Source organism: Carcharodon carcharias, chromosome 17 (assembly GCF_017639515.1).
Source record: "Carcharodon carcharias isolate sCarCar2 chromosome 17, sCarCar2.pri, whole genome shotgun sequence".
Lineage (NCBI taxonomy): Eukaryota > Metazoa > Chordata > Chondrichthyes > Lamniformes > Lamnidae > Carcharodon > Carcharodon carcharias.
The window spans coordinates 93,686,935-93,713,420 of NC_054483.1; the positions used below are offsets into that span (position 1 = coordinate 93,686,935).

The window sequence follows — 26,486 nt, forward strand, 5'->3', positions numbered from 1 at the left end:
GGGTTAATTTAAGTAGCACTAAGTTCTCCTCTCACCGCCAGTCCGTAAACAGAAACATATTTTTATTTGTTTCCCTCTTTATAACTGGTGGCATATTTTCCATCCTCTCGGTTTTTTAGTGTGATCCAATTTTCTATTAATAGCCCCACAGCAAACTCAAGATAGGGTAAATTCAAAGGGTTAGTTTATTTGCACACGCGCAAAGTGCGGGAGAGGGGTTTGATATGTTGCCTCCACACTCAGACAATATAGAGAAGAGAAGGATTTACAGAACAGAGACCACAGAGAAAATAAATATTGTTTCATGTGGGTTCCTGAGCCCAGAATCAAAGTCCAATGAGGTATTCCTTCACGGAGGTCAGCAGGTTGAAAACCAATGCTGCATAATTCACTTCTCTGGTGATGTGGACTTCACATGATGAGATAGGCATGCAGAGATAAATCAGTCTTTTAGGCGATGGAACAGAATTTCTAATAGAAGCCAATGTAGATGTTGCGGGGGGGGTGGGGGGGGTGGTGGGGGGGCAGGTGTCCAACCTTCCAACCTGGAAAGAGCCCCTTTCTCTGTGTGGCTGCTAGTCAGATGTTAAAGAGCAGACTATATTTTTTCATAAAAATGTAGAGCATGAGATCTTAGTCCATCACACTTGTCCTTGAGTGATAAGAAATATTAAGTGTTAAAGTCAACATAATTTGAATGTGTGTATCCCTCTTTATGCTGTGGTGGTCACGTTGACCACATAAGGGAACACCAAAAACAGGTGGGTTAGGATCAAGTGTCATGTAAAAATTTTACAAATGTCAGATCTGATCCCAACCCGCTTCCAACCACCAACCACCCCCACCAACACCCCACCTGCCACCCCACCAAATTTTGGAAGTGGGACAGGTGAAAGTAACAGCCCACTACAGGAAGCAGGTTTCCCACTTAAATATTACAATGAGGCTGGGAGCTTCACATTTAACCTGACTTACATATTTAACCCTAGCAAGCTGGGGTTCCCTAGTCTCAGCTCCCCCTGCAGCTCAAGGGGGGGGCGAGGAAAGTTTTATGGAAAAGATAGGAGCCTTTATAGCACTGCTTGTGGGCCAGGAGCAGCAGGAATATTTCTTCCTAGTCCACCAAACTATCCTCTTCCCAACCATTGGATATCTGACCCCACCCCTAACATTGGGGCAACAACTCAACCTGCCTCCATTCCAAGGTTCCTCACCCCTGGGATCCAGCCGCCCCCTTCCTCCTGGAATTAGAAATCCAATTCCACCGCCCCCCCCCCTCCTACCGGGAAGATTCGAACCCCACAATCCCGCAGTGGCAGGTTCCTTACCTTCTCCATGTGGTTGAAACCTCCTCCGGACTGTTCCCCACCCGCAGAGAGCCAAGCCTGTCAATCAGGCAGCCTTCCGGGTGGGAAACCCGTTGAAGAAAAGGATGTTTGTTTTGGAGTCAATAAACCACAGGAAGTGGGGAAACCCAGATTTTCTTATTTCCCAACTAAAGCCCCGAATTCCTCCTCCCACCTCCCACCACCCCACCCCCACCCAGCTACACAACATGTCCCTGTCAATATCGGGTCTTTTGATGATTTTATCCAGTCAAGTAAGGGTCTAGATCAGAGTTTATAAAAGTAGAAATATACAAAGAACAAACAGAGAACAAAGAAAAGTACAGCTCTCCAAGCCTGCACCGATCATATTGCCTGTCAAACTAAAACATTTTGCACTTCCAGGGTCCGTATCCCTCTATTCCCATCCTAACCATATATTTGTCAAGCTGCCTTTTAAACACCACTATCATACCTGCTTCCACCACCTCCACTGGCAGCGAATTCCAGACACTCACTACCCTCTACATAAAAAACTTGCCCCGCACATCTCCTCTAAAGTTTTCTCCTTTCACCTTAAATCTATGTCCCCTAGTAATTGACTCTTCCACCCTGGGAAAAAGCTTCTGACTATCTACTCTGTCCATGCCACTCAATTTTGAAAACTTCTATCAAGTCGCCCCTCAATCTCCATCGCTCTAGTGAGAACAATCCGAGTTTCTCCAACCTCTCCTCATAGCTAATCACCTCCAGACCAGGCAGACCAGGGGATAATTTTCCACTTTGACAGGGCCAGAAAGCAAATGGCAGTCGATTGTCCATCTGTATGACACCCTGCCATTATGCACCCTATCCATTACACACCCACCTGTTACACATCCTGCCTATTACACACTCTACCTATTACAGACCCTGATTATTACACACCCTTACTGTTACATGCCTACCCATTACACATCACCCATTATATACACTGACCATTACACACCTAGCTCATTACACGCTCTGACTATTCTACACTGACCATTACACAGACTGGCCATTACAAACTCTGACCGTCACACCCCCTGACAGTTACACACTTTGACCATAAGATCTGTTCATTATACATGATGGGCTGGATCTTACATTCCTCTGCTGGCAGGTTTGAAGGCTGCAGGGGGGGGTCATAAAATACAGCATGTGGCCTGCCCACCGCCTACCTGCCCAGCCCCGACCTGTCTCAGATTTTACAGGGGCAGGACAGGTATTTGGTGGCCTGCTGCCATTGGGTCTATTGAGGCTCTTAGGTGGCCAATTAATGGCCACTTAAAGGCCTCAACCCACCACAGCCACTGTTTTACCCATGGCAAAGGAAAACCCATGTTAAGTGAGTTATCCAGCATCTTTAACTGTGTGGGCTGGTGTCAGGCAAGGGTGGGACAGTTCCTTTTGGGATGTGCCCATTGGAGGCACCTGCCCTGCCCCAAGGTCATACCCGCCCGCTTTAACCCTTCACCCAGGTTCTAAAACCTGGGACGCAACCCCCCACCACCGCCCCCCACCCCCCCCCCCTCCCCCACCCCAACTTAGCCCCCCTCCCAGGACCTGCCAGCCTGCCCCAGCAATACCCTGGACTTACCTTGAAGTCTGGATCCACTGCAGCACGCTTCCCTCTGGGACTGCCTGTAGTCCCAGCAGTGACAATCGAGCGTGGCACTGCTGGGATTACAGAGCTGCCAGCCATCTAATTTGCCAGCAGCCGCTAAGGAGAGACTTCCTCCTGAGATAGAGGCAGAAGTCTCACCTTAAGCCAATTAACACTGCTCCCAGCATTAAATAGCTGCAGGACAACCAGCTGTATTGAGGGCTCCCCTGCACCCCAACTTTTAAGCTGCCCTTAAAATCCAGCCCTCTCTCACCATTTCACACTCTGACCATTAAACATACCACCCATTGCACATCCTGACCGTTGCCCACCCTGTCTGTTGCACACTCCAACCATTACATACCCTGACTGGTACACATTCTGACCATTATTCACTTCCATTGAAGTCAACAATAGGCTGGCAATGAACAAATTGTCAACGTTGAAAATTTCTCACAAGGTCTAACCTTAAACTCTTTGGACCTGATTATACTATCATCTACTGTATTTACTTACCTTTCTTGCTTTGTACCTCTCATCACATAACAAACTCTCAACCTTAGAGCAAACCCCATCTTCCAGAATTTCCTGTGGGAAAATAGGAAATAGATTTCAATGTAAAGCAAGCTATAAAATCTTGTTGGTAATTATAAACTTTTCAATATTTGCCCACATTTTAATAATTTGTCCTATTTGAAAAATTGCCAGAGCTAGTGTCTTGGAGAGAGAATTAAGAAAGGTGGGGCAGGATCACTCAACTGCTGGTGAACGTATCCTTGCTCTTAATCTCCTGTTCCTCATCATTGACAGGGTCAGAGGCCATGAATGATAAGTTACTCCCCAGACCTTTCTCCTTACTCTCACCATGATCATCTCCATCTGCCTCCTTCTATGCCCCTCCAGCAATGCTGTGGTGGATCTTCAGGAAAGGAGGATAAAGATTGGTGAGGATTATACTTGAGGGATTAAGGAGTCAGAGAAAGGGGTAGAAAACTGTGTACATGTGATGCTTCACATGGATTCCAAAGGAACCATGCTGGGTACTAAGGATTACAAAAGCAAGGCAGGTAGATGGAGTTTAGACAGAGGTCAGCCATTATCTAATTAAAAATGGTGGGACAGGATGGAGGGGCTGAAAGGGCTTGTCTTCATGTTCCACCATTGCAACTTCAGTGGAAATCCTATTTACCCTTCTTTTTCCAACGAACCTCCAACAAAGTGACAGCATTGAAGCCCCAAGGAAATTTCAGCATTGCTCTTTATGCTTAGCATTTTTCCCTGCCTAGGTTTGGAGGGAGAAATGCACATTAATTAATAAGGGAAATATAGGGTTAGTTAAAAATCCAATCATCTCCATTTATGCCTTTGACTTTAAGAAAGGACTGCCATCAATTTGTAATATCTTTCTTGTACCTCAATTATGGTTCTTGTCTGGTCTTCGAAACAGGGTAGTCCCTCCAGGTTTTCCATTCTACTTATTTTGTAAGGAAGGGATTTTAACAAGGCTGTTGCTCTTGAAAATGCCACAAAGGCACCATCATTTTCATTGAACTCAAAGTTTTCTGCCAAAAGTTCTAATGCATCCTGCAGAGTAAAAAACAATACTTAGAACAGTAGTAACGCTGCTATGCAAAATATGAAATCAAAGAGATTATATGCAGTATACCATAACCAGTAACAGCATCTTGAAGTGAGCTGACATTGATTCCTATTGTGATCTATCAGTTTCCCCAAAACAGCTTTTGTGGTGAGGAATTGGCCTCATTAGCACTCATTTCTTGGGTGCTACAAGTTCCCTTAGTCCTGCAAAATGGTGTCTGTGGTGTGCACACACACTTGTCGGGCAAACTGATGCCACATTAGTGATGGTGTCAGCGCTCACACTGTGAACACTCATTGGAAATACACAGAGTAGGCAGATCATGACATTAAATAAAATGCAATGCTGATTTTTGATGTCAGTATGGCCATTTTGGAGCTCAGTGCTCCTGCTAGCACCCTCTCTTAACATCGCACATCTGAACATGCATTCGACAGCAGAAAGGACCCCCCACTAATAGGCACTATTTAAATGAAGCATCAGTTACTTACAGGTTACCTGCTGGTACATTTTCTCTGGTTGTTGCTTTGACTCCACAAGTGTTGGCTGCTTTGTCTGATTAAAGTTGAAAAAGTCAACAGGGAAGGGTGTGGCAGGTATTGAAGGGGCTTTTGCAGACTTCAAAGCTTCTGTACAAAGCTGTTGCCCCACAGACCTGGATACAGCAGCAGGCATTCCCTTAGAATATAGATTGAACAGGGGACACACAAAGCAGGAAATTGTGCTGGAAGAGGAATGAGAAGGAGAGGGAAGAAGCACTCTCAGCAGGAGACCATATCCACCCTGGATGTTTAGGTAGCAGTTTTCCTGTTTCAGTCTCTGTGAGGAACAATGATTGATAGAAATCATGCGTATGTGATAAGGGAGTGTTGTGATTTGAGCAGCATCTGAGGTTAATGTTATAGTTGGTAGGATATGGCATAAATCGTCTAGGCCATAAGATCCTTAGTAATGAAGTTGATATGTGGTCAGTAGCTCAATTCAGAGCCATAAATGACAATAATGTTATAGTACCAAGTTTGCTAATGGCCTCCAACAGAACCAGGGAAATGATGGGTTAGTGGCTGCAGAATGGAGTTTGTGGCAGGACTGAAGACAATGGTTTTGATCTTCAAAATACTTCATTGGAGGAAATTTTTCCTTATCCAAGACTGCATGTCAGATGAGCAGCAAGACAAATCAAAGACGGTGGAGGGATTGAGAGAGGTGCAAGTGAGATAGAGCTGAGGGTAATGGGTCTGCCATGAAAACTGCCATGTTTTCAGTTGATGGTGCTAGGGAGCTTCATGTACATTAGAAACAGAAGGTAAACAAATCCAGATACCAGAGATGACTCAACTTTGTGGGCTGGATTTTGAGCAGGGGCGGGGCCCGCTCGCCGATGCGTTAAATGATGCGCGGTGACATCAGGGGGATCTCCGGACATCACCCCGCCCCATTTAAATTTTCAGGTAGGTCGGGGAGCAGCAAAATCAGCTGTGCGCCCGCTGACCTGTCAATGGGCAATTGAGGCCATTGACAGATCAATTAAAGTAATTAGTGGACCTGCCCATCCAACATTAAGGTTGGTGGGCAGGCTAGGAGCCCCAGCGGGAAGTAGAAAAAACATGAAACCTCATCCACAGGTGGGATGAGGTTTCATGTAGGGTTTCAAAAAATTAAATAAAGTTTTTTTGGAAATTAGGAACATGTCCCAACTCATGTGACATTGTCACATGAGGGGACATGTAAGGGAATTTTTTTTTCTATTTTTAATATATTTGAAAGTAGAGCCGATCTCCCTGAGGCTGCACTTAGCCTCAGAGAGATGAGTGCGCTCTTTCGTGCGCATGCGGGAAAGAGCGCACTCTCGATTTCAGGCATTAACCCACCCCACGCCCACACAGGGAGCGCATAGCACTTCCATGCAGACGTCACGATGGCGGGCCAATAAAATGGTGCCACACCTCCGATCAGGGGCGCCAATCAGAAGCGCACCCGCCCATCAATTTCCCCCCTGACAGGGGGAAAATTCAGCCCCGTGTGTGTGTTTGGCATGGCTTCCCAATCATTTAAATTAATGGGAACTATTTATGCACCAAACCAATCAGCTGCTTCATTAATGACCTTCCTTCCATCATAAGATCAGAAGTGGGGATATTCGCTGATGACTGCACAATATTCAGCACCATTCATGACTCCTCAGATACTGAAACAGTCTGTGCCTAAATGCAGCAAGACCTGGACAATATCCAGGTTTGGGCTGACAAGTGACAAGTAACATTCGCACCACACAAGTGCCAGGCAATGACCATCTCCAACAAGAGAGAACCAACAATTGCCCCCTGATGTTCAATGGCATTACCATCACTGAATCCCCCACTATCAATGTCCTGGGGGTTACCATTGACCAGAAACTGAACTGGACTAGCCATATAAATTCTATGGCTACAAGAACAGGTCAGAGGCTAGGAATCATGCGATGATTAACTCACCTCCTAACTACCCAAAGTCTGTCCACCATCTACAAGGCACATATCAGGAGTGTGATGGAATACTCCCCACTTTCCTGGATGAATGCAGCTCCCACACACTCAAGCTTGACACCGTCCAGGACAAAGTAGCTCACTTGACTGGCACCACATTCACTCCCTCCACCACCAATACACAATGTCAGTAGTGTGTACCACCTACAAAATGCACTGCAAGAATTCACCAAGGCTCCTTGGACAGCATCTTACAAACCCACGACCACTACCACCTGGAAGGACAAAGGCAGCAGATAGACGGGAATACCACCAACTGGAAGTTCCCCTCCAAGTCACAAATCATCCTGACTTGGAAATATGTCGCTGTCCTTCACTGTCGCTGGGTCAAAATCCTGAAATTCCCTTCCTAGCAGCACTGTGGGTGTACCTACACCACATGGACTGCAGTGGTTCAAGAAGGCAGCTCACCACCACCTTCTCAGGGGCAACTAGGGATGGGCAATAAATGCTGGCCCAGCCAGCAAAGCCCACATCCCATGAATGAATAAAAATAAAATGGCACAGTGTACACCCGAATTGGCACGATATACTGTCAATCAGTGAGCCTTTCTTACTTCTATATTTTATTCTCACACAAGGATTTAAAGGAATAATTCTGGTGATTGAAGGATGAGCTAAAGGTTGGAGAGAGACCAGTCATTGACAAAGTGAGGTCAGTGACATTACGGGCTTCCAGAAACATCTGATTCCGAACACCTTTTATCACTAATCACAAGATAGAAAGCAGGATTCTTTACACACTGTTCTAACCACTGTCTTAGAAAGCATTACTTACTGGGAGAACACAAGGAGCATAAGAAATAAAATAAATGGGTTTGAAGCACAAATTTCATTTAAAGGATATGATGTCGTAACTTCTACAGGGAGCTGGCTACAAGTTGGGCATGATTGACAACTAAATATTCCAGGATATAGGATCTTTAGAAAGGATGGAGGAATTGGGAAATGAGGAAAAGTAGCAATATTGATAAAATGCCCAATTACCAAATCAGAGAGGAGGGATTTCAGTAAAAAGGTCAATCAGGCCTTGGAAACACCTTGGGTTGATTTAAAGAACAGCAAATAATGCAAGAAGCTGTTGAGAGTTATCAACAGCCCTCTTGGATCATCCAGCCATCAGGCACAGTAAAATTTTAACTCTTCAAGTTATCCATTTCTAGACTGTGTTATATGACACTTGAGCATTTCTCTTTAAATTTGAAATGCAAAGCAAATTACAGTATGAATCTGATATTATGGATATATTGATTTTTGTATTTGGATTTCAACCATGCATGTGCAGTCAAATATAATGTTCCTGTATCAAACTCTAATTTGCTCCATAATTTAACCAGTATCACAGTCTCACAGTAATATGTGTCACGTGCGAGGCCGGTTATATACAGTGGGCAGAATTTTACATCCCACGGGCGGGCGTGCAAATGTCCCGATTGGGTGTAAAATAGCGTGCGATGGCGCTGGGCTAGAGTCCTGATACTTCAGTCGGCAGACCCGTGCAAGAGTCAGCAACACGCGTACCAACAATTAAGAGGCCTATTAACGCCGTTAATCAATGCATCAACCACTATTTTCCGCTGCCCGTCCAACATTACGATTGGCGGGAGGGCAAATTGGCCAGGTGGCCTTTGGGTTTTTGAGGAAACCTCATCCAAGGGCGGGATGAGGTTTCCAATGATAATTTTTAAAAGCTAAAAACGATTGGGCAGAATTTTTATCATCAACATGTTTGGGTGAGTGATTCTTATGGGTGGAAATTTTTCCCAGGGTTTTAAAATCTTTATTTAAAAGTTCAATATTCTTCAGCTCCCTGAGGCAGCTCTCTGCCTTCAGGGAACTTTCATTGCGCACTCTCCCCACGCCCACACTGACTTCAACGCTCACCTTCCTCTCGCCTCCACCCCGGCAGCGCTGAGCTCCTCAGCATGCGTTTCACGCTAGGTGGCTACTAATTGGCCAGCCAGCTTGAAGTCATGGTTTGGGGCCGATCGTGGGCAGCAGGACATTTCCCATGCTGCTCCCAGGCCTCCCCACTGCACACACCCGACAACCCAAAAATCCTGCCCAATGATTTTCTTTATCCCTATCTATTCAGGCAATGTATGTTTAAATGCAGTAACTTTTTTTTACATTCTTTCACAGCATGTGGGCACTGCTGGCAAGGTTGTCACTAATCACTCTTGAGAAAGCACGGCTGACACAACTTCTTGTACCGCTACAGGCCATATGGTGGAGGAATACCCACAGCGTTGTTAGGGAGGGTGTTCCAGGACATTGACCCAGGGACAGTGAAGGAATGGTGATATATTTCTAAGTCAGGATGGTGTGTGGCTTGGAGAGGAACTTGCAAGTGGTCTTGTTCCCATTTTTCTGCCCTTGTCCTCCTAGGTGGTAGAGGTCATGGGTTTGGAAGGCATTGTTGAAGGAGACTTGGTGAGTTGCTACAGTGCATCTTGTAAATGGTTCACACTACTGCCGCTGTGCATTGGTGGTGGAGAGAGTAAATGTTTAAGGTAGTGGACAGGGTCCAGGGGTGCACACGGTGCCAAACTCATGGCTAGGAGGAGCCTGGACTCGGTATTGTAAATGGAGTTCTTGTCATCCAGACTGAGCAGCTAGAGCTGCAGATCTGAAAGACAAGATTTTCAAAAATCAGAGCTGACAGTTTGAAACCCTTTTTACACCAGTCTTTCAGGTCACCTTGGCTGACAATTCAATGCTGCTTTCAACCTTTGGGCAGCTTTGTGATTTTTTTTTGAAAAGCCCGCCAGAAAAACCACAAAGCTGTCCAAAGGTCAGCAGCAGCTATTCCTATTTGCAGCAACTGTCACGAGAATGTTCTTGGTTGAAAATCTGGTCAAAAAATGATAAGTTAAATCCCTGAATTAATTTTAGAGCCAATTGTATGTTGAAGAGGGGAGGGTGGGGATCACTTTTAAGGTTTAGCACCACAAAATACTGTTTCACTTCTCAAGATTCTCTTTTGAATTTAAACCAGCATATAAATACATTCTAAATTTCCACTAACATTCCCCTTCCCTCAGAAGCTGTCTCACAAATTGTGCTGTACACTGTGAATTTACAACCTATCCCCACAGGTTCCAAATGACATCGCATTGCATTTGCACTAAATAAATGTGCAAATAGTATTTCAAACTGACAAGATTAAAGTCAATAGAAAAGACTCTTGAGAATTGTGTGCAGTGTACAACAGTGTAAAACAGGTTACTGATTCACTATAAGCCCATTACGCACTCCTGTCCTGGCAATTTCACATCACAAAGCCTGCTCACAGTAAACTTCCATTAGCCACAACATAAACAGAACTCCAGCCAAGGGATAATTATGGACAACAAAGGCCATCTAGCCCAGCTCATCCCATCCATCCAAATGACATACGCACATAGGAACATACATGTTAGGAGCAGGTTTGGGCATTCAGCCCCTTGAGTCTGCTCTGCCATTTGGTAACATTGCTGACATTATACCAGTGCTGACAACTCATAAGTACTTAATTGGCTGTAAAGCAATTTAGGATATCATGAAAAGTGCTGTATGAATGTAGGTTTTGTCTTTTTTAATGGCATCTGCATACAGTAGGCAGAGTGACTGCAGCAATGATGGAATCAGAGGCTCAGTGCTGATTCTCTAAGGATGATTAATCACAGAGCAATCAACAGATGTTAGGGAAGTGGTTACAATAAATCACATATACAAAATAATTCAACGTTGTAGCTAATACAACCTTATCATTCTGACTTCTCTGGTGCCAACCCACAATCTACTATAACTGGTATCTGCCTTTTTTTCATTAATGACACTATCCCCAGGATTTGTCAATCAGACATGTACCAGCAGCTCAGGAAAAATGTAGATTGAATTATTGATCTGAACTTTTCAGAGAAGAATGATATGGTATAAAAATTCAGTACAGCCTTAACTCAAGAGCTAAATTGTGTCCCCTTCCTCCAGAAGCCATCATACAAATTGTGTTGTATACTGTGAATGGACTGCCTATCCCCATAGGTTCCAAATGATACTGCATTACATTTGTACTGAATAAACATACAAATAGCATTTCAAAAACATTCCAATTATTATTTGAGATGTGGGAGAAACAAAAGGCGGGAAATGCAATTAATAAATAAAAAACTCCAACAGCAGAAAAAAATGTGTGATAGCAATATCCTGAGAGAAATCATTTCTAGAAACACTTAAGTCAAAGGATTAGGTTTCGATAAAGGGCCTTTATAGTCAAAGTCCTTTATAATGCTTCTCTGGAACTTCAATGGATTTTTTTGCCAAAGTTACAATGGATGATCGGGAGAATCCTAACGCCCAGAGGAATTGGTCCCGCAGTGTGACTACCTTCTGCTAGATTTTAAATAGGATGGTGCAGTGTTGGGTGAACCTAGGATGCAGTAGAGATTTGTAAAACTTTTCTTTAAGCAATCTCCTAGAGACAAATAGGTGGGTGGGGGGGGGGGGGATGTCATTTCCAGACTTCGCAAGAGTAATAAAATAGGAAATTTCCCTTGTATGATATAATTGTATTGAATAATATCATAAACCAAGGCAGGAAAAAGCCTTCCACTTCTCCTACAGATTGGAAAAGATCTTGTGTCATTTATCTGGGTCGCAAGTATTGAATCTTTCCCCCAAATATTAATTTACTGTCACTAAGTCCATATGGTATGATGTGCAGAACATGTTAATGAGGACTGAGGTAATCACCAAAGTCAGTGTTATCGTCTGCACTTTGCTATAAATAATTAATGGAAAATTTTCCTGTCAAATTAACAATATTGAACAATGTTGTTAAAGTAAAATTTGTACACTCTGGTTTGTTTAATAGTCATGGTAAGATCACCTATAGGGCATACACAAACCAACACTGCATTATATCATTGCTGCTCCTAATATTAATGACCCATCCCATGCTGCATATATACCGGATGATATTTGTAGCCAGGTGCCGCCAGTATCCGTTATCATTTTACCAGGACCTTTCTGTGATTGTTTGGTGAATTGATTGATGAATCTTGGAAGGGAAAAAATATCATGCGGTGACTGAGTGGAAGGGTTAAGGTGGGGTGATAAGGGGCCCGGAAGAAGGTGAATCACCAGGGCCCGTGTTTTTTCTCCCTGGTCCTGGTGGTGAATGGGGTGCTAATCAAGTGGGCTACTTTGACATGGATGGCGTTGAGTTTCTTGAGTGTTGTTGGAGCTGCACTCACCCAGGGAGCTGGAGATTATCCTACCACATTTCTGACTTGTGACATGTAGATAGTGGTCAGGATTTGGTGGGTCAGGAGGTGAGTCACTCACCGCTGGATTCCCAGCCTCTGACCTGCTGTTGTAGCCACAGCATTTATATGGCTGGTCCAGTTCAGTTTCTGGTCAATGATAACCCCCAAGTCCATGGAGGTGGCCTCCCAACTCCCAGCTGCAGAGCAGGGGGCCAGTGTGGACTCCATTATTCAATCCACTCCCACACTCGCCCACCTCCCGGAGCTGCTTCCACCACAGGTCACTACTGCTGGCTATCCTTTGAAGGGTATCCCCCTCTCCCAGCAGGGCATCTCTGCAGGTCCTCCCTGTCCAGAAAGGTGCCTGTCCGCCCGTTGTCTTTAAATGGATGGTGTTCCCAGAGGAGGCCCTTTACAATTTATTTTTTCAGGGGATGTGGGTATCGCTGGCAAGCCAGCATTTTTTGCCCATACCTAATTGCCCTTGAACTGAGGCCCACTTGCTCGATCAGTTAAGAGTCAGCCACGTTGCTGAGAGTCTGGAATCACGCGTAGGTCAGACCAGGTAAGGACAGCAGATTTTCTTCCCTAAGAGTCAGATGAACCAGATGGGTTTTTATAACAATCCACAATGGTTTCATGGTCATTACAGAGACTAGCTTTCAATTCTGGATTTTCTAATTAATTGGACTTAAATGCCACCAGCTGTCATGGCAGGACTTCAACCCATGTCCCTAGAGCATTAGCCTGGGCCTCTGGATTACTAGTCCAGTGACATAACCACCATGCCACTGTCCCCCACTATTTAGACTCTTAATTAACTGCCTCCAGTAAGCTCACATAGATGGGTGGCCAGGCAATACCAGCAGGGTCAGGACCAACACTTGGTCCCAATCTCAGAAAATCTTCAACGGTGATATTATTCTGACCACCGGGCAGAATCTTCCATGCTGGAGTATAAATTGGGAGATGGGAGTGGAAATTAGAGTGATTTCCGCTCGGGGCTGGCTTTCACACTGCTCAGCTCATTATATATGCATGTGTGAGGAGCTTGCTGAATATTACAGTTGTAGGGGGGCAGGAAGTCACCATCCCAACCCTTACCCCAGGGCATCGAGGTTCAGGTGCCATATTTAAAGGGCACTGGACAACAATTCACTCACTGCAAGCCAGTGATATCACTTTTACTCTCATTATCTCATCCTGCTGGAAACAGTGATACCGCAGAGCAGACAATGTGTGGACCCATAGTTCAGCGATGTCTCCCAGCAGGTTCTCCTGCAGACCATTCAGGAAAGGGGGATGTCCTGTTCCCCAGGGGATGGCAGCAGGATACTCTCCCGTCTCACTAAGGCGGCCTGGGCAGAGGTCACAGCAGAGGTTAGCGCCCATGGGGCCCACAATGGAACTTGGCCCCAGTGTTCTGCTCTGCCAGGGTAAGTGGCACCATCTACTCACTGCAAGGCAACATTTATAAGGACATCAGGCAATGTAAATGTGTGAGTGCAGAGGGATGTCAGACAGGATTTTGGGTTGAAGCATTCAGCAGCAGATGGGGCATGTGCTCTGAATGTGTGACACCCACCTCACACTATCAATGCTCTATCCATTGCAGGACATTGTACCTGTTAACCACCTACTGGGAAGGGCTCAGGAGCTGGCAAAGGCATGCATGCTCCTAAACTGCTCATGCACCCATTGGGATGACATTAAATCCTTCCTACTGTCTGCAGGAAAGAAACGTGCACAGCAAAAGGGAGCAGTCTTAGGTCAGTGAGGACTGCCGGATATTCAATCCTCACCCCTTTCAAGGAGAAGTCTGTAGAGCTAGCCAGGGAGGACTGGGACCGTGCCAATGGCAATAACAAGAAAGGACTCTCAACGGAGGCCAGTGAGGATGCCTCCAGTTTGCAGTTGTCAGATGCACCAAAAGAGTGTGATACTGTTTAGATAAGGGAGTTTGGATAAGCATCAGTTAAATCTTTCTCTTCACCATTCCAGGTACTAGCAAGCAGGCCAAGACTAAGAAGAGGAGGCAGCCCACCCCCAGCTCCAGCCCACCCCCAGCTCCAGCTCCACCCTCAGCTCCAGCTCCGCCTCCAGCTCCAGCTCCAACTCCACCCCCCAGCTCCACCCCAGCTCCACTTCCACTTCCACCCCCAGCTCCAGCCCACCCCTAGCTCCACCCCTAGCTCCAGCTCCAGCTCCATCCCCAGCTCCAGCTCCAGCTCCATCCCCAGCTCCGGCTCCACCCCCAGCTCCAACCCCATTCCAACCACAGCTCTGCCACCACTTCCGAGGATGATGCCTCAGAATCCTCAGAGGATGCACCATCATGACCTTCATTTGCAACCTACACCAGCACAGAAACAATCAGCTTGGTGGGTGCACGTTCTAGAGTAGGCTTGGGGTCACAATCTGGTGAGCGCATCACAGATATGGGCCCACAGCTGATAGAGGAAGTGATAGCCGAGCTCTCTGACATTCAGAGGACTGCTGAAGATCAGGCTGCTGCTGAGCCTCATGCAGATGACAAGCCTCTGGACTCGGAGTTAAGAGACATGTTGGAGATGCAGAGACAGCAGGGGGAACATCATGCAGTGTTGCCAGAGGCCATGCACAGACTGGAAGGAAGGCTGGAGGACTCGGGCCAAGTTCTATCTGCTCTAGTCATGGCTCTAGCCTGCGAGCACTTGCTGCCTCCATGAAAAGCATGGCAGCCAGCTTGGAGACCCAGGTCCAGCAAAACATGTAGTGGTTGCAGGCTACGTGCTCGGACCTGCCCTCCATCACTCTAGCCATAGGTGCAGTGCAGCAGTGGTATGTGAGAGGAGGACAGGGCAAACCCAACCCCCCCTCCAAGTGCCCTTTCTCCTCATGGAGTCATGGAAGGAGGAGCATCAGGCGTGCATCCCGGGGCTTCATCTCAAGACACTCCAAGGGTGCTTGCTGCTCCACTTTCCCTCTGCCGGTGACCCCATTACCTCCAGTAGGTCAGGCTGAAGAGGGTGCACCTGCAGCTGTGCAGGAGACCCTTAGCAGGCCGGGATCCTTTAGGCCATGGGCCACCAGACATACTGTAGGTACATAGGAAAGAACAGCACAAGTAGATCATTTGTCCCCTCAAGATTGCTCCACCATGCACCTTGATCCTGTAACTGGTCTCTGATTTCCCTCAATAGCCCAAATACCTTGACATCTTATCAACTAGAAATCGATCTATCTAATTGATGAGCCTACTCAATGGCAGTGCCTCCACTCTCCTATGGGATGTTGAGTAATCATCATAGTCAAACGGGTGTAGCAGTCAGCAGGCTGCCTCCAACTCAGCTGTGGTTGTCGGGGCTGCACCTAGATGTGGTGGTAGAAGAAAGAAAGATAAAGAGGTTTTGAAGGCACAGGGATGGCACACAGATGCCATCTTTTCGCACTTGTAAATGTACATTCACTTGCACTGTTTGGAAGTTCCCTGCATTCTCATTTTGCTGCTAGTTACTTAGATGGTCGTGTGGATTTAAGGGCGTGGAACTTAGTCCCCCATCAGATTCCGATTGTGTTTTACATTCGAGATACTCATCTCACACTATTAGCATTGTGATCACTGATTATACTGACATGAGGATGCTGAAGCATGGCCGTCAATCCTGAACATGGATCCTAGGCACATATCCTGCAATCCATCAGTTGCATCTCACCAGGTTCTGAGCTCTATGCAAATGGTCTCTATCCAGTGCCTGTAGCTAAGTCATTGCATCTCCTGCTGATCTTGTTCTGTGAGGAGGATGCAAAGTATACTCAAGGGAAGTTAAACAGTCTAATTGAGTAGCAAGGATCATTGTCAATGGAGTGTGAGTGCGAAAAGCCTGAGGCTCTCCGCTGTGTTCTGAAGAATAAAAAACCAGAGGCTTCTCAGTTGTTGAGAAAATGGAGAGGTGTGGGCATCCAATCGGACCTGGCTGTCCTTGTCCAAATATAATTTTCAGCTAATATCCAGGCGTAGCCAGCAAGTAAGGAGGCAACTGGCAAATTTGCCTTGATTGCAAGAGGGATTGGGTTTAAGGTTAAAGAGGTTTGGGTGCAGGTGACTATAACCTTGGTTAGACCTCACCTGGTTTATTGTGTGCCCTGTTTGTCTCCTTATCTAGGGAAGCATTAGGCCTCACGTAAAGGGATTGCAACCAAGGTCACCAGGCTTAATTCAGGGACGGAGGGATTATGCCATGAGGTGAGAGTGAAAAGAATGGGTCTGTATGCTGACAGTGCAGAGGTTATCTATGTGAAGCATAAAGACCTATTACAGAGCTCTGCAGGGTGGATGCAGGAAAGACATTTAACCTGGCTGGGGTGTCCAGAATCAGGGGACATAGTTTCACAGTAATAGGTAGGCCATCTAGGACTTGGATATGTAGGATTTTCTTCAGTTTGATGGTGGTGAGTGGTTGCAATCAACACCCCATTGGGCACTGGAGGCACTATCATTGAGTACGCTCATCAATTAGATGGACAGACTTCTAGCTGATAAAGATGCCAAGTTATTTGGGCTATTGAAGGAAATGAATGACCAGTTATAAGAACAGCCCTGATCAAGGTACATGGTTGAGCAAGGGGACAAATGGTCTACTCATACTGTTCTTCCCTATGTACCTATGTCTCTTGGTCCTCCTGAAAGATTTCTCTGCAAGGCATCCTCCCCATTTCCAGCAGGTGTCAACGTGACAAGAGTGCATTGCTGCTGAGATAAGATTGCATGTGGCTTTCAAAATATCATGCATATGGGCTTTGTGGAGCCAAGGGAAAAGATCATTTTTCCTTACAGGTGCCCAATGTCACAGAAGCATGCAATGTTGTGCAGGTACTGATGAGCACATTTGGCGTAAGGGGTATGCCTATCGACACAGATTGGCGCATGCAACGGATCATATTATCAGCAAAGCTAATGTGAAATAGTGCAATTGAGTTCAGCCATCAGAAAACAAGGTCAACGAAAGTAAACCATAAAGCGTGGCCCAAACCAGAAGCCGTGGCCTGCCGGCCAGCAGAGATTAACAACAACAGTGTAAAAGAATAAGTGTTGGCAGCTCACTCAGCCTGGGATCTGTTAGCTATAATTTGTCACGGGCCTGTCTGCCGCATCACACCCTTGCCATGGCCTTGTCCTGTACCTCTGCAACAACCTGGCCCTTATCATCACCATTTCCTTCCCCCTCCTCATCAGGGGAGGAGACTCAGTCACATGTACATGTACATGAACATATGAAATAGGAGCGGAAGTAGGCCATTTGGCCCCTCAAGTCTGCTTCGCCATTCAATAAGATCATGGCTGATCTGTTTATGTTTTGAGTTCTACATTCCCATCTAGCCCCAGTAATCTTTGATTCCCTTGCCTAACAAGAATCTATCTACGCCTGCCTTAAAAATATTCAGTGACCCCGCCTCCACTACCTTCTGAGGCAGAGTTCCAAAGTTGCACAAGCTTCTGAGAGAAAATATTTCTCCTCATCTCTGTCCTATAAGGGCAACACCTAATTCTAAAACAGTACCCCCTAGTTCTGGTCTCACCCACAACAGGAAACATCCTTTCCATGTCCACCTTGTCAAGACCATTCAGGGTCTTATATATCTGAATCAAGTCACCCCTCATTCCTCTAAACTCCAGTGGAAGCAAGCCCAGTGTCCTCTATGTCTCCCTCGAGATTGTGCAGGATGCAGCAGATAATGATGACCCAGGACACTCTCTGTGGGGAATATTGGAGTGCTCTGTCTGAGTACTCCAAATATCCAAACCTCATCTTTAGGAGGCCTATAGTTTGCTCAATGGTGGCCCTTATGGAGGCCTGGGTGGCAATGGACCTCTCCTCAGCGGCACTTTGCGGCTGGCAAACTGGCATCGTCATCCAAGCCCTCTGGAGGTACCCCTGGTCTCCACCAAGCCAGCCCTGCAATTGATAAGGTGCTTCAAATGCTTGTGGCACCTGGAGCAGTTCAGAATGTAAGCATCCTGAGAACTCCCTGGGAACCGAGCACAAACCTGCAGGATTTGTCTGGTGTGATCACATATCAGCTACACGTTGAGCGAGTGGATACCTTCCCTGTTGATGAATGTGACTGGCTGTTGCCAGGGAGCTCTCAACACCACACATGTGCAGTCAATAGCACTTTGCACTTGTGGGAATCGTGCGATTGCTTCAAAACCCAAAGCTCCGGCTGTCTGCCTCTCAGGATCCAAGCAGAATCTGACCAAACCATACGCTTTCCTGAAGGGGGCATCCGTCACTTCCCGGATGCGCATGTTCATCACTGACTGAGATATGCTACACAGGAGCCACTGATAAAGAAGTTTAAGGCTGTGGTCACCTTTAATGCCACCAGTATGGGATTGCCTCCAGAACTTACGGATGCAGGTCTTCATTGAGCAGCTGTGATTCACCACATCCTGGGACATCCGAAGGCATCTCTGGCATTGCCTCTCACTCATCTTCAGGTAGCTACAGCGCCTGCAATATATCCAAAGCCGGGCCAATGCTTGCTGTTGCCCTGGCCCCTGGTTGTCAGCATCCTGAGCTTCTTGCTAGTCTGACCATTGCTCCTCCTGGCCCTGGGCCATCCTGTGCCAGTTCCTCCTCAGCTGGACCACACCCAGTAGAAGGACAGAGTTGTCTGGAGCCTGCATCATGTATGCCTGAGATGATCCATCTAGTCAGCATATTCTTTGGCACTTCTCTGCCATCCCTGGCCCTTTAAGTCCATGTTAAGCCCTGTACCTGGCATCAGTCTACCCCTGACCTCCCTCCACCCCATCATGGTGAAGGACATCCTGGAGGATCACAGATGAGTGTTCCTCCCATTCATATCTTCATGTGCATGGAGACATTGTGCATTGACCAGGGTAATGACAACCATGTTTGCAAACCCTCCCTCAGACACAAGCGAACATCCCTACATCACCCTCAAAGAACAATCAAGAGACCCTTGCCTTGTCATTGTAGACGTACCACCCAACCCTTGTCGGCCATGACCATGTACCAGGAGATGAGAGGTTCTGAGTCGGGACATTTCTGTTGTCCCCCACCATATTTGTTGGAGATACCAGCTTCCTCCCTCACTCCATTCCTGCCTCAGGCAACACGAGATGCCAATCAGCACACAATGTACGGCAGTTCCCAACCTTGATTGCTTCTCGTTAGAATGCGGCCATGAGTGATGGAGAATGCTGGTTTCTTGGGTGTTGGGCCATCAGCTGAGTCTGGTTCTCCAGCTATTCACCCAATTGACTCATGATTAGTAGTGTGCCCCTTTACTCAGCCCAACAAGCAAAGCATTAACTCCTCCCACCTGAAAAGACACTCCTCCCAGATCGACCGTTTGCGACATTTTACGAACTGCACAACAACCTTGCAACATTCAAAATGGTACTTGTCAAATCCTTTGTGCCTCAGGCACCTTTGACCCTCCCCCTATCACCCACCAAGATCCACCCATAATCCTTCACAATCACTGGCTTGTTATTCCTCTTCCTCCTGTGACCCTTCAACCTCCCCCCATTAACCTGAATCCTATTGTTATCTATGTGGACACTCCTGCTCTGCCCATGCCCCTCCTGAGACTCACCCCTCCCATTCTCAAGGCCAGCTGTACTGTGACGTTCTGCAAATCCCCTTGAGATCATACACTACTTGCCCATGACCCTCGAATTTCCATCTTACCTGATCCAACTCCCCCCTCTACTGTCATTGTTCCCTCTGCCTCCCAGTACCCTTATTTAAACCCTTAGGACGCAACTCTGGACATTGCGGAACCCCCTTTAGATGTATCTCTCGACAACACTCACTGTCCAGAAAGCCCATTCACCACCCTACAATGGGACAAACAGCATGTGAGGCATACATACGAACATACGAATTAATAGCGGGGTAGGCCACTTGGCTCCTTGACCCTGGTCTGTCATTCAATAAGATCATGACTAACCTGATTGCAATCTCAACTCCACATTCCCACCTACCCTCGATAACCTTTAACCCCCTTGCCTATCAAGAATCTATCTCTGCCACTTTTGAGGAGCAGAGTTCCAAAGACTTACGATACTCTGAGAGAAAAAAAATCTCATCTGTCTTAAATGAGTGACCCCCTATTTTTAAACAGTGGCCCCTAGTTCTAGATTCTCCCACAAGAGGAAACATCCTCTCCACATCTACCCTGTCAAGACCCATTGGGATCTTCTCTGTTTCAATCAATTCACCTCTTACTCTTCTAAATTCAAGTAGATACAAGCCTAGCCTGTCCAACCTTTCCTCATAAGACAACTTAGTCTAGCAAACCTTCTCTGAACTGATTTCAATGCATTTATATCCTTCCTTCAATAAGGAAGCCAATAGTGTACACAGCATTCCATATGTGGTCTCACCAATGCCCAGTATAGCTGAAGCATAAATTCCCTACTTCTGTATTCAATTTCCCTCGTACTAAATGATAGCATTGTATTAGCTTTTCTAATTACTTACTGTACCTGCATGCTAACCTTTTGTGATTTAGGCACTAGCATGCCCAGATCCCTCTGCATCTCAGATTTCTACAATCTGTCACCATTTAGATAATACGCTTCTTTTTTACTCTTCCTGCCAAAATGGACAATTTCACATTTTCCAACATTATACTCCACTTGCCAGATCTTTGGCCACTCATTTAACCAATCCATATCCCTTTGTAGCCTCCTTATGTCCTCTTCACAGCTTATTTTCCTATCTATCTTTGTGTCATCAGCATATTTAGCGACCATACTTTCGAACCCTTCGTCCATGTCATTTATATCAATTGTAAAAAGTTGAGGCCACAGCGCTGATCCCTGTGGCAGACCACTCATCACATCCTGCCACCCAGAAAATGATCCATTCATGCCTTCTCTCTGTTTCCTGATAGCTAGTAATTGTCTATCCATGCCAATATGTAACCCCTAACGCCATGAGCTTATATTTTCCGCAATAATCTTGGATGTGGCACCTTATCAAATGTCTTATGGAAATAAGTACAGAACATCCACCAGTTCCACCCTTTATCCACAGTACATGTTATTCCTTCAAAGAACTCCAGTAAATTGTTTAAATGTGATTTCCCTCACACAGAACCATGTTGACTCTGCCTGATTCCTTGGATTTATCTAAGTGCCCTGCTATAGCGTCTTTAATAATAGCTTCTAACATTTTCCCTATGACAGATGTCAAGCTAAGTGGTCTGTAGTTTCCTGTTTTTTGTGTTCCTCCCTTTTAGAATAAAGGAGTTACATTCACTCTTTTCCAGTGTAATAGAACCGTCCCTGAATCTAAGAAATTTTGGAAAATTAAAACCAATGCATCAATTATCTCACTAGCCACTTCTTTTAAAATCAAGGATGAAGTCCATCGGGAGCTGGGACTTGTCAGCCCGCAGCTCCAAAATTTTGCTCAGTACCACTTACCTGGTGATTGTAATTTTCTTGAGTGCCTCCCTCCCTTCCATTTCCTGATTTCTAGCTGTTTCTGGAATGTTACTTGTGTCCTCTATTGTGAAGACTGATGCAAAATACATGTTCAGTTCATCTGCCAGCCCCTTATTTTCCATTATTAATTCCCCAGACTCACTTTCTATAGGACCAACACTCACCATGTTAACTCTTTCCTTTTTTAAACACCTGTTGGAACTCTTACTACCTGTCTTCATATTTCTAGTTAGCTTTCCCTCATACTCTAATTTTTCCCTCTTTATTAATCGTTTAGTCATTCTAAATAGATAATAGACGGTTCTATTATTTTTATATTCTGTCCAATCTTCTGGCCTGCCACCCATCTTTGAGCAATTATATGCTTTTTCTTTAACCTGATACTATCTTTAACTTTTTTAGTTTACCACGGATGGTGGGTCCTCCTCTTGGAATTTCCTTTACTCATTGGAATGTATCTATTCTGAATATTCTGAAATATCCCCTTAAATTTTCGCCACCGCATCCCTATTGACCTGCCTCTTAATCCAATTTGCCATTCACTTTAGCTAGCTCTGCTTTCCAGCCCTCATAATTACCCTTATTTAAGTTGAAAATACTAGTCACAGATGCTGTTTCCACCACTCCAACTATAGCCTCACCATTCTTCTGTCTGTTATTTAAATTTACCTTTCACAAAGGAATAGATTTAGCATCTCCATGAACCCCACTTATTATAACCTTCTCCTGTAACACTCCCTCTGAACAACAACTACACTATCCCACAACATTAAGGATTGACTAGCCTCTGTGTCTCTTAATATTTTAACATCTTTACCTACTCCACCCTGTACACATGGAAAGACTTTCCCTTCACATGCAAAATCTTTAAACATTTCTGCAACCTGCTCCTCAGAATTCCCTTGAGTAAACTGTGAACATATTCCCACTTCTTTACCTATCACTGATTCTCCCTGTTTCACCTGTACACAAACCATTGGCTTCTTCGATGCCTGAACCTCAGAACCCACAGTACTTTTACTTCCAGAGCTTTTCTGTACCCCAACAATTCCTATAGATTTTTCCTGCAACCTCCAACATAAAGACTTTGTGTGACCCAATTTATTATAATGAAAATGTCTCAATTTTTGAATGTCACTTCTACCTTCCTTTTCATGCTGAAAACAAACTTCCTGGGAACTTCCAGCTACTCCTTCTCGTCCCTGACTACCTGCCTTCCATTCACCTTCCCACTTTTTACTCATTCCCAATTTGAAAGGGTGATGGATAAAAAGGCTTACCTCTATGAACTAACTCATAATCATCAGCTACCTCTGCTGCTTGTCTTACAGGATCAATCGTCTGTTCCTCCACATGAGTTCTCACTACCGAAGGGATTGAATCTTTAAATTCTTCCCAAAGAATTGCTTCTCTAAGAGCCGAATATGTTGCCTCTATTTTTAATGCCCGTTTCCACCGGTCAAAATTACTTTGTTTTACTCTTTCAAACTCAATATAAGTTTGCTCAGGCTGTCTTCTCATATTCCTAAATTTCTGCCTGTATGCCTCAGGAACCAACTCATATGCACTCAAAATGGCTTTTTCCACCACATTATAATTCACCGACATTTCTTCTGAAAGCAAAGCATAAACCTCAAGCCCTCTACTTAATAACTTAGGTTGTAATAATACCGTCCAGTTTTTCTGTGGCCATTTAATCTGTTTAGCTAGCTTTTCAAATGAAATAAAGAATGCTTCAATATCTGTTTCCTCAAACTTTGGAAGAGCTTGTACAAATTTAAACATCTCCCCACTGGGTTCTACTCTAAAGATAAATCCTTCCTCGCCTACTGAGGTCTCTTTTCTAACATTTTCAGTTGGGATTCTCTTTCTCTCTCTCTCTCGCTTTCCTCCTTCTCTATCTTCACAATTTCTCATTCCCTTTTAAATGCCATTTCTCTGTCTTTTGCTTCTAATTCAAGCCTCTTCATTTGCAACTGAAGTCTCACTGCCTCCAGCTGTGACTCGTTGGTGTCTGGTTTCACTTCGAATTGTAGATGGTGTGCTATTCTTTTAACTATACCAGATTTCCTAGCTCCTGCAGGTAGCCCCAATTTTAACTTGTCTGCCAACTCTGTCAACTTACTTTTGGTTATTTTCTCCAACCCACTGAGAGTTATCTCTTCTACTCCCAGACAAGTCTTAGCAATTGCCAAAGCCATCTTGCAATCTCGTCACTTCTAAAATACCTTACCAACTCCTGAATTCAAAGTGCTTCTCGTACTCGTAAGCTTTAAGATTCACTAATTTCTAACCAATCGAGGAATTAAAAATATAAATTAATCCCAGACGAGCCCCCAATTGTTATGGCCAATACAGTTGTTAAAGTGGAGTTATTTAAAAATCCCAGAGGGAAACTTTAAACAACTGTCATAATCAATCATTTTAAGTGTTACATTTGAGATGCGACTCTAACCTCAGTTCTTGAAGTTTTAATTTAAACTAAATGAAACATTTTATTAATTATGCGGGTTAAAATATATACACATGGTTGTAAATTACTACTATCATAGCTTTTAACAGATTCCCAAACTAATCTTCATTAGGGTGACAACAACCTATAGACTTAACCAAAACACCAGGCAAAGCATTTTCACCTTATGAATTCAAAATGAAGTTCTTTCCACTGTGGAGCCAGTTGGACCAGTTGGAGGCTTACAGCTGCCTTTTGATCTTACATTACCTCTGTCTGCACACCCAAAAACTACTGAAGTTATGCCTACCACCATTGATTGAATATTAATTCTCAGTGTATCACCAGTCTCTTTGTACTTTACCCTTAACAATGAAACCCCATTCATAATACCAATTTTATTAGTAATATAAACATATGGCTTGGTATCTGTTAGAAAGGCATCAGGTTTTCACCCAATTTTTGAATGCTCTATTCAAAACATGCAAATGCACACTATCTCTCTGTTTACATCTCAAACTAGTACATCAAGCACCCAGGCTAGCTAGCTTTAATCCAATTAAGATATACCTGCAAACTAAACCTCTATTTTAAAAGAAAAAAAAAATCCAAAATGTACATTAATAGCTTCATGACAGATGCACTCTTCTCTCCCTCAACCTGAATGTAAAATTCAATCATATTATGATTGCTGCTGCCTAGGGATGCCTTCACTATGAGGTAATTAATTAATCCTATTTCATTGCACAATACCAGCTCTAGTATAGCCTGCTCTTTTTTTGGCTCCAGAATGTGCTGTTATAAGAAACTATCCCGAAAACATTCTATGAATTCTTCATTTAGGCTTCCTGTGCGCATCTGATTTTGCAAGTCTATATATAGATTAAAATCCCCCATGATTATTCCCCGTACCTCTCTGACAAGCCCCCATTATTTCTTTCTATATACCCTGTCCTATCATGTGGTTACTCTTAGGGAGCCTGTAAACCACTCCCACAAGTGACTTCTTACCTTTATCATTTCTCATCTCTACCCAAATTGCTTCTACACCTTGGTTTCCTGAACTTAGGTCACACCTCTCTTTTGTACTAATACCACAATTAATTAACAGAGCAACCCCTCCACCTTTTCCTAGCTTCCTGTCCTTCCTAAATGTCATATACCCTTCAATATCCAGGTCCCAATCTATGTCATCCTCCAGCCATGTCGCTGCAATGGCTATCAGATCATAATTATTTATTTCTATTTATGCTATCAGTTCACCTGTTTTGTGTTTTTTTTGGATGCTGAATGCATTCAGATACAGAGTCTTTAGTTATATCCATTTAACTTTTTTGTAAGCTCTAGCCTTATCTGCTGATTTAACCTTTAGATTTGTACATTCTGTCCCTTCCTATCATGCTTACCTTTCCAACCTGTGCCAGACAGTCTGGCTTCCTTCTCCAGATACCTCGCACCCTTCTCTACCGACCCTGCCTCCCTTGTCCAGCATCTGCTCCACCCTATCCCACTGACCCTGCTGCCCTTGTCCAGACTCCATGGAGCTTGGCTTACCAGTGCCTGATCTCAATCAAGAGGCAGACATTTACAAGTGGTCTCCAAGAAGGGCAAAGCAGCGGCTACTCACTCCAAAGTCCAGGAAGAAGTCTACTTTGCCAGGTGCACACTGCTTATATATGCAGTCGTGAATGTGAATGCACAAATTTCTCACTCACAAGAACTTAACTGGGTGGGGGGCAGGGGGGTGGGGTGCTTAATTCTGGCCTTTCAATGAGCTTGCATGACATGAGAATGCAAGCAAAAGGGCTCAAGCATCAAGAAGCTCGATCCACCTTTGAAGTTCGGAGAACTTAATTGCAAAAATCTGTTTTTGTTTCAGATTTCCAATATCCGCAGTATTTTGCTTTTATCTCGGACTTTTAGTGACAATCGATGATAGTGTCATGGCCACCATCACTGAGACTAGCTTTTTTTAAAAAATATACCAGATTTATGAACTGAATTCATATCCTACCAGCTGCTTTGGTGGGATTTGAACCCATGACCCCAGAGCCTAAACTCTAGATTATGAGCCCAGTGACCACCACTACTCCACCATCTCCCCCTGGTGGAGGAAAATGAACAACTCTAGTACTCCTTATTTGTCAAATTGAAATGGTTTTCCTTGCTGAAATATCAAGAGCCTTCCTCATGTCTTTATTCTCTTTTGAGGAAACAAATGGGGAATTGATCTTTACAA

The 26,486-nt window shown here is 44.8% G+C and overlaps 1 protein-coding gene across 1 annotated transcript in view; it reads right to left on the reverse strand.

The window, feature by feature from the left end:
* Window positions 1-26,486, reverse strand: part of dntt (deoxynucleotidyltransferase, terminal) — a 304,739-nt gene that overhangs the window by 219,624 nt on the left and 58,629 nt on the right. Inside the window, exons 4-5 of the mRNA XM_041210212.1 lie at window positions 4,366-4,536; window positions 3,469-3,540 (exon numbers count right to left, since the gene is read on the reverse strand). Of these exons, the coding sequence (XP_041066146.1) occupies window positions 3,469-3,540; window positions 4,366-4,536 (243 nt within the window). The remainder of the gene's footprint in view (window positions 1-3,468; window positions 3,541-4,365; window positions 4,537-26,486) is intronic.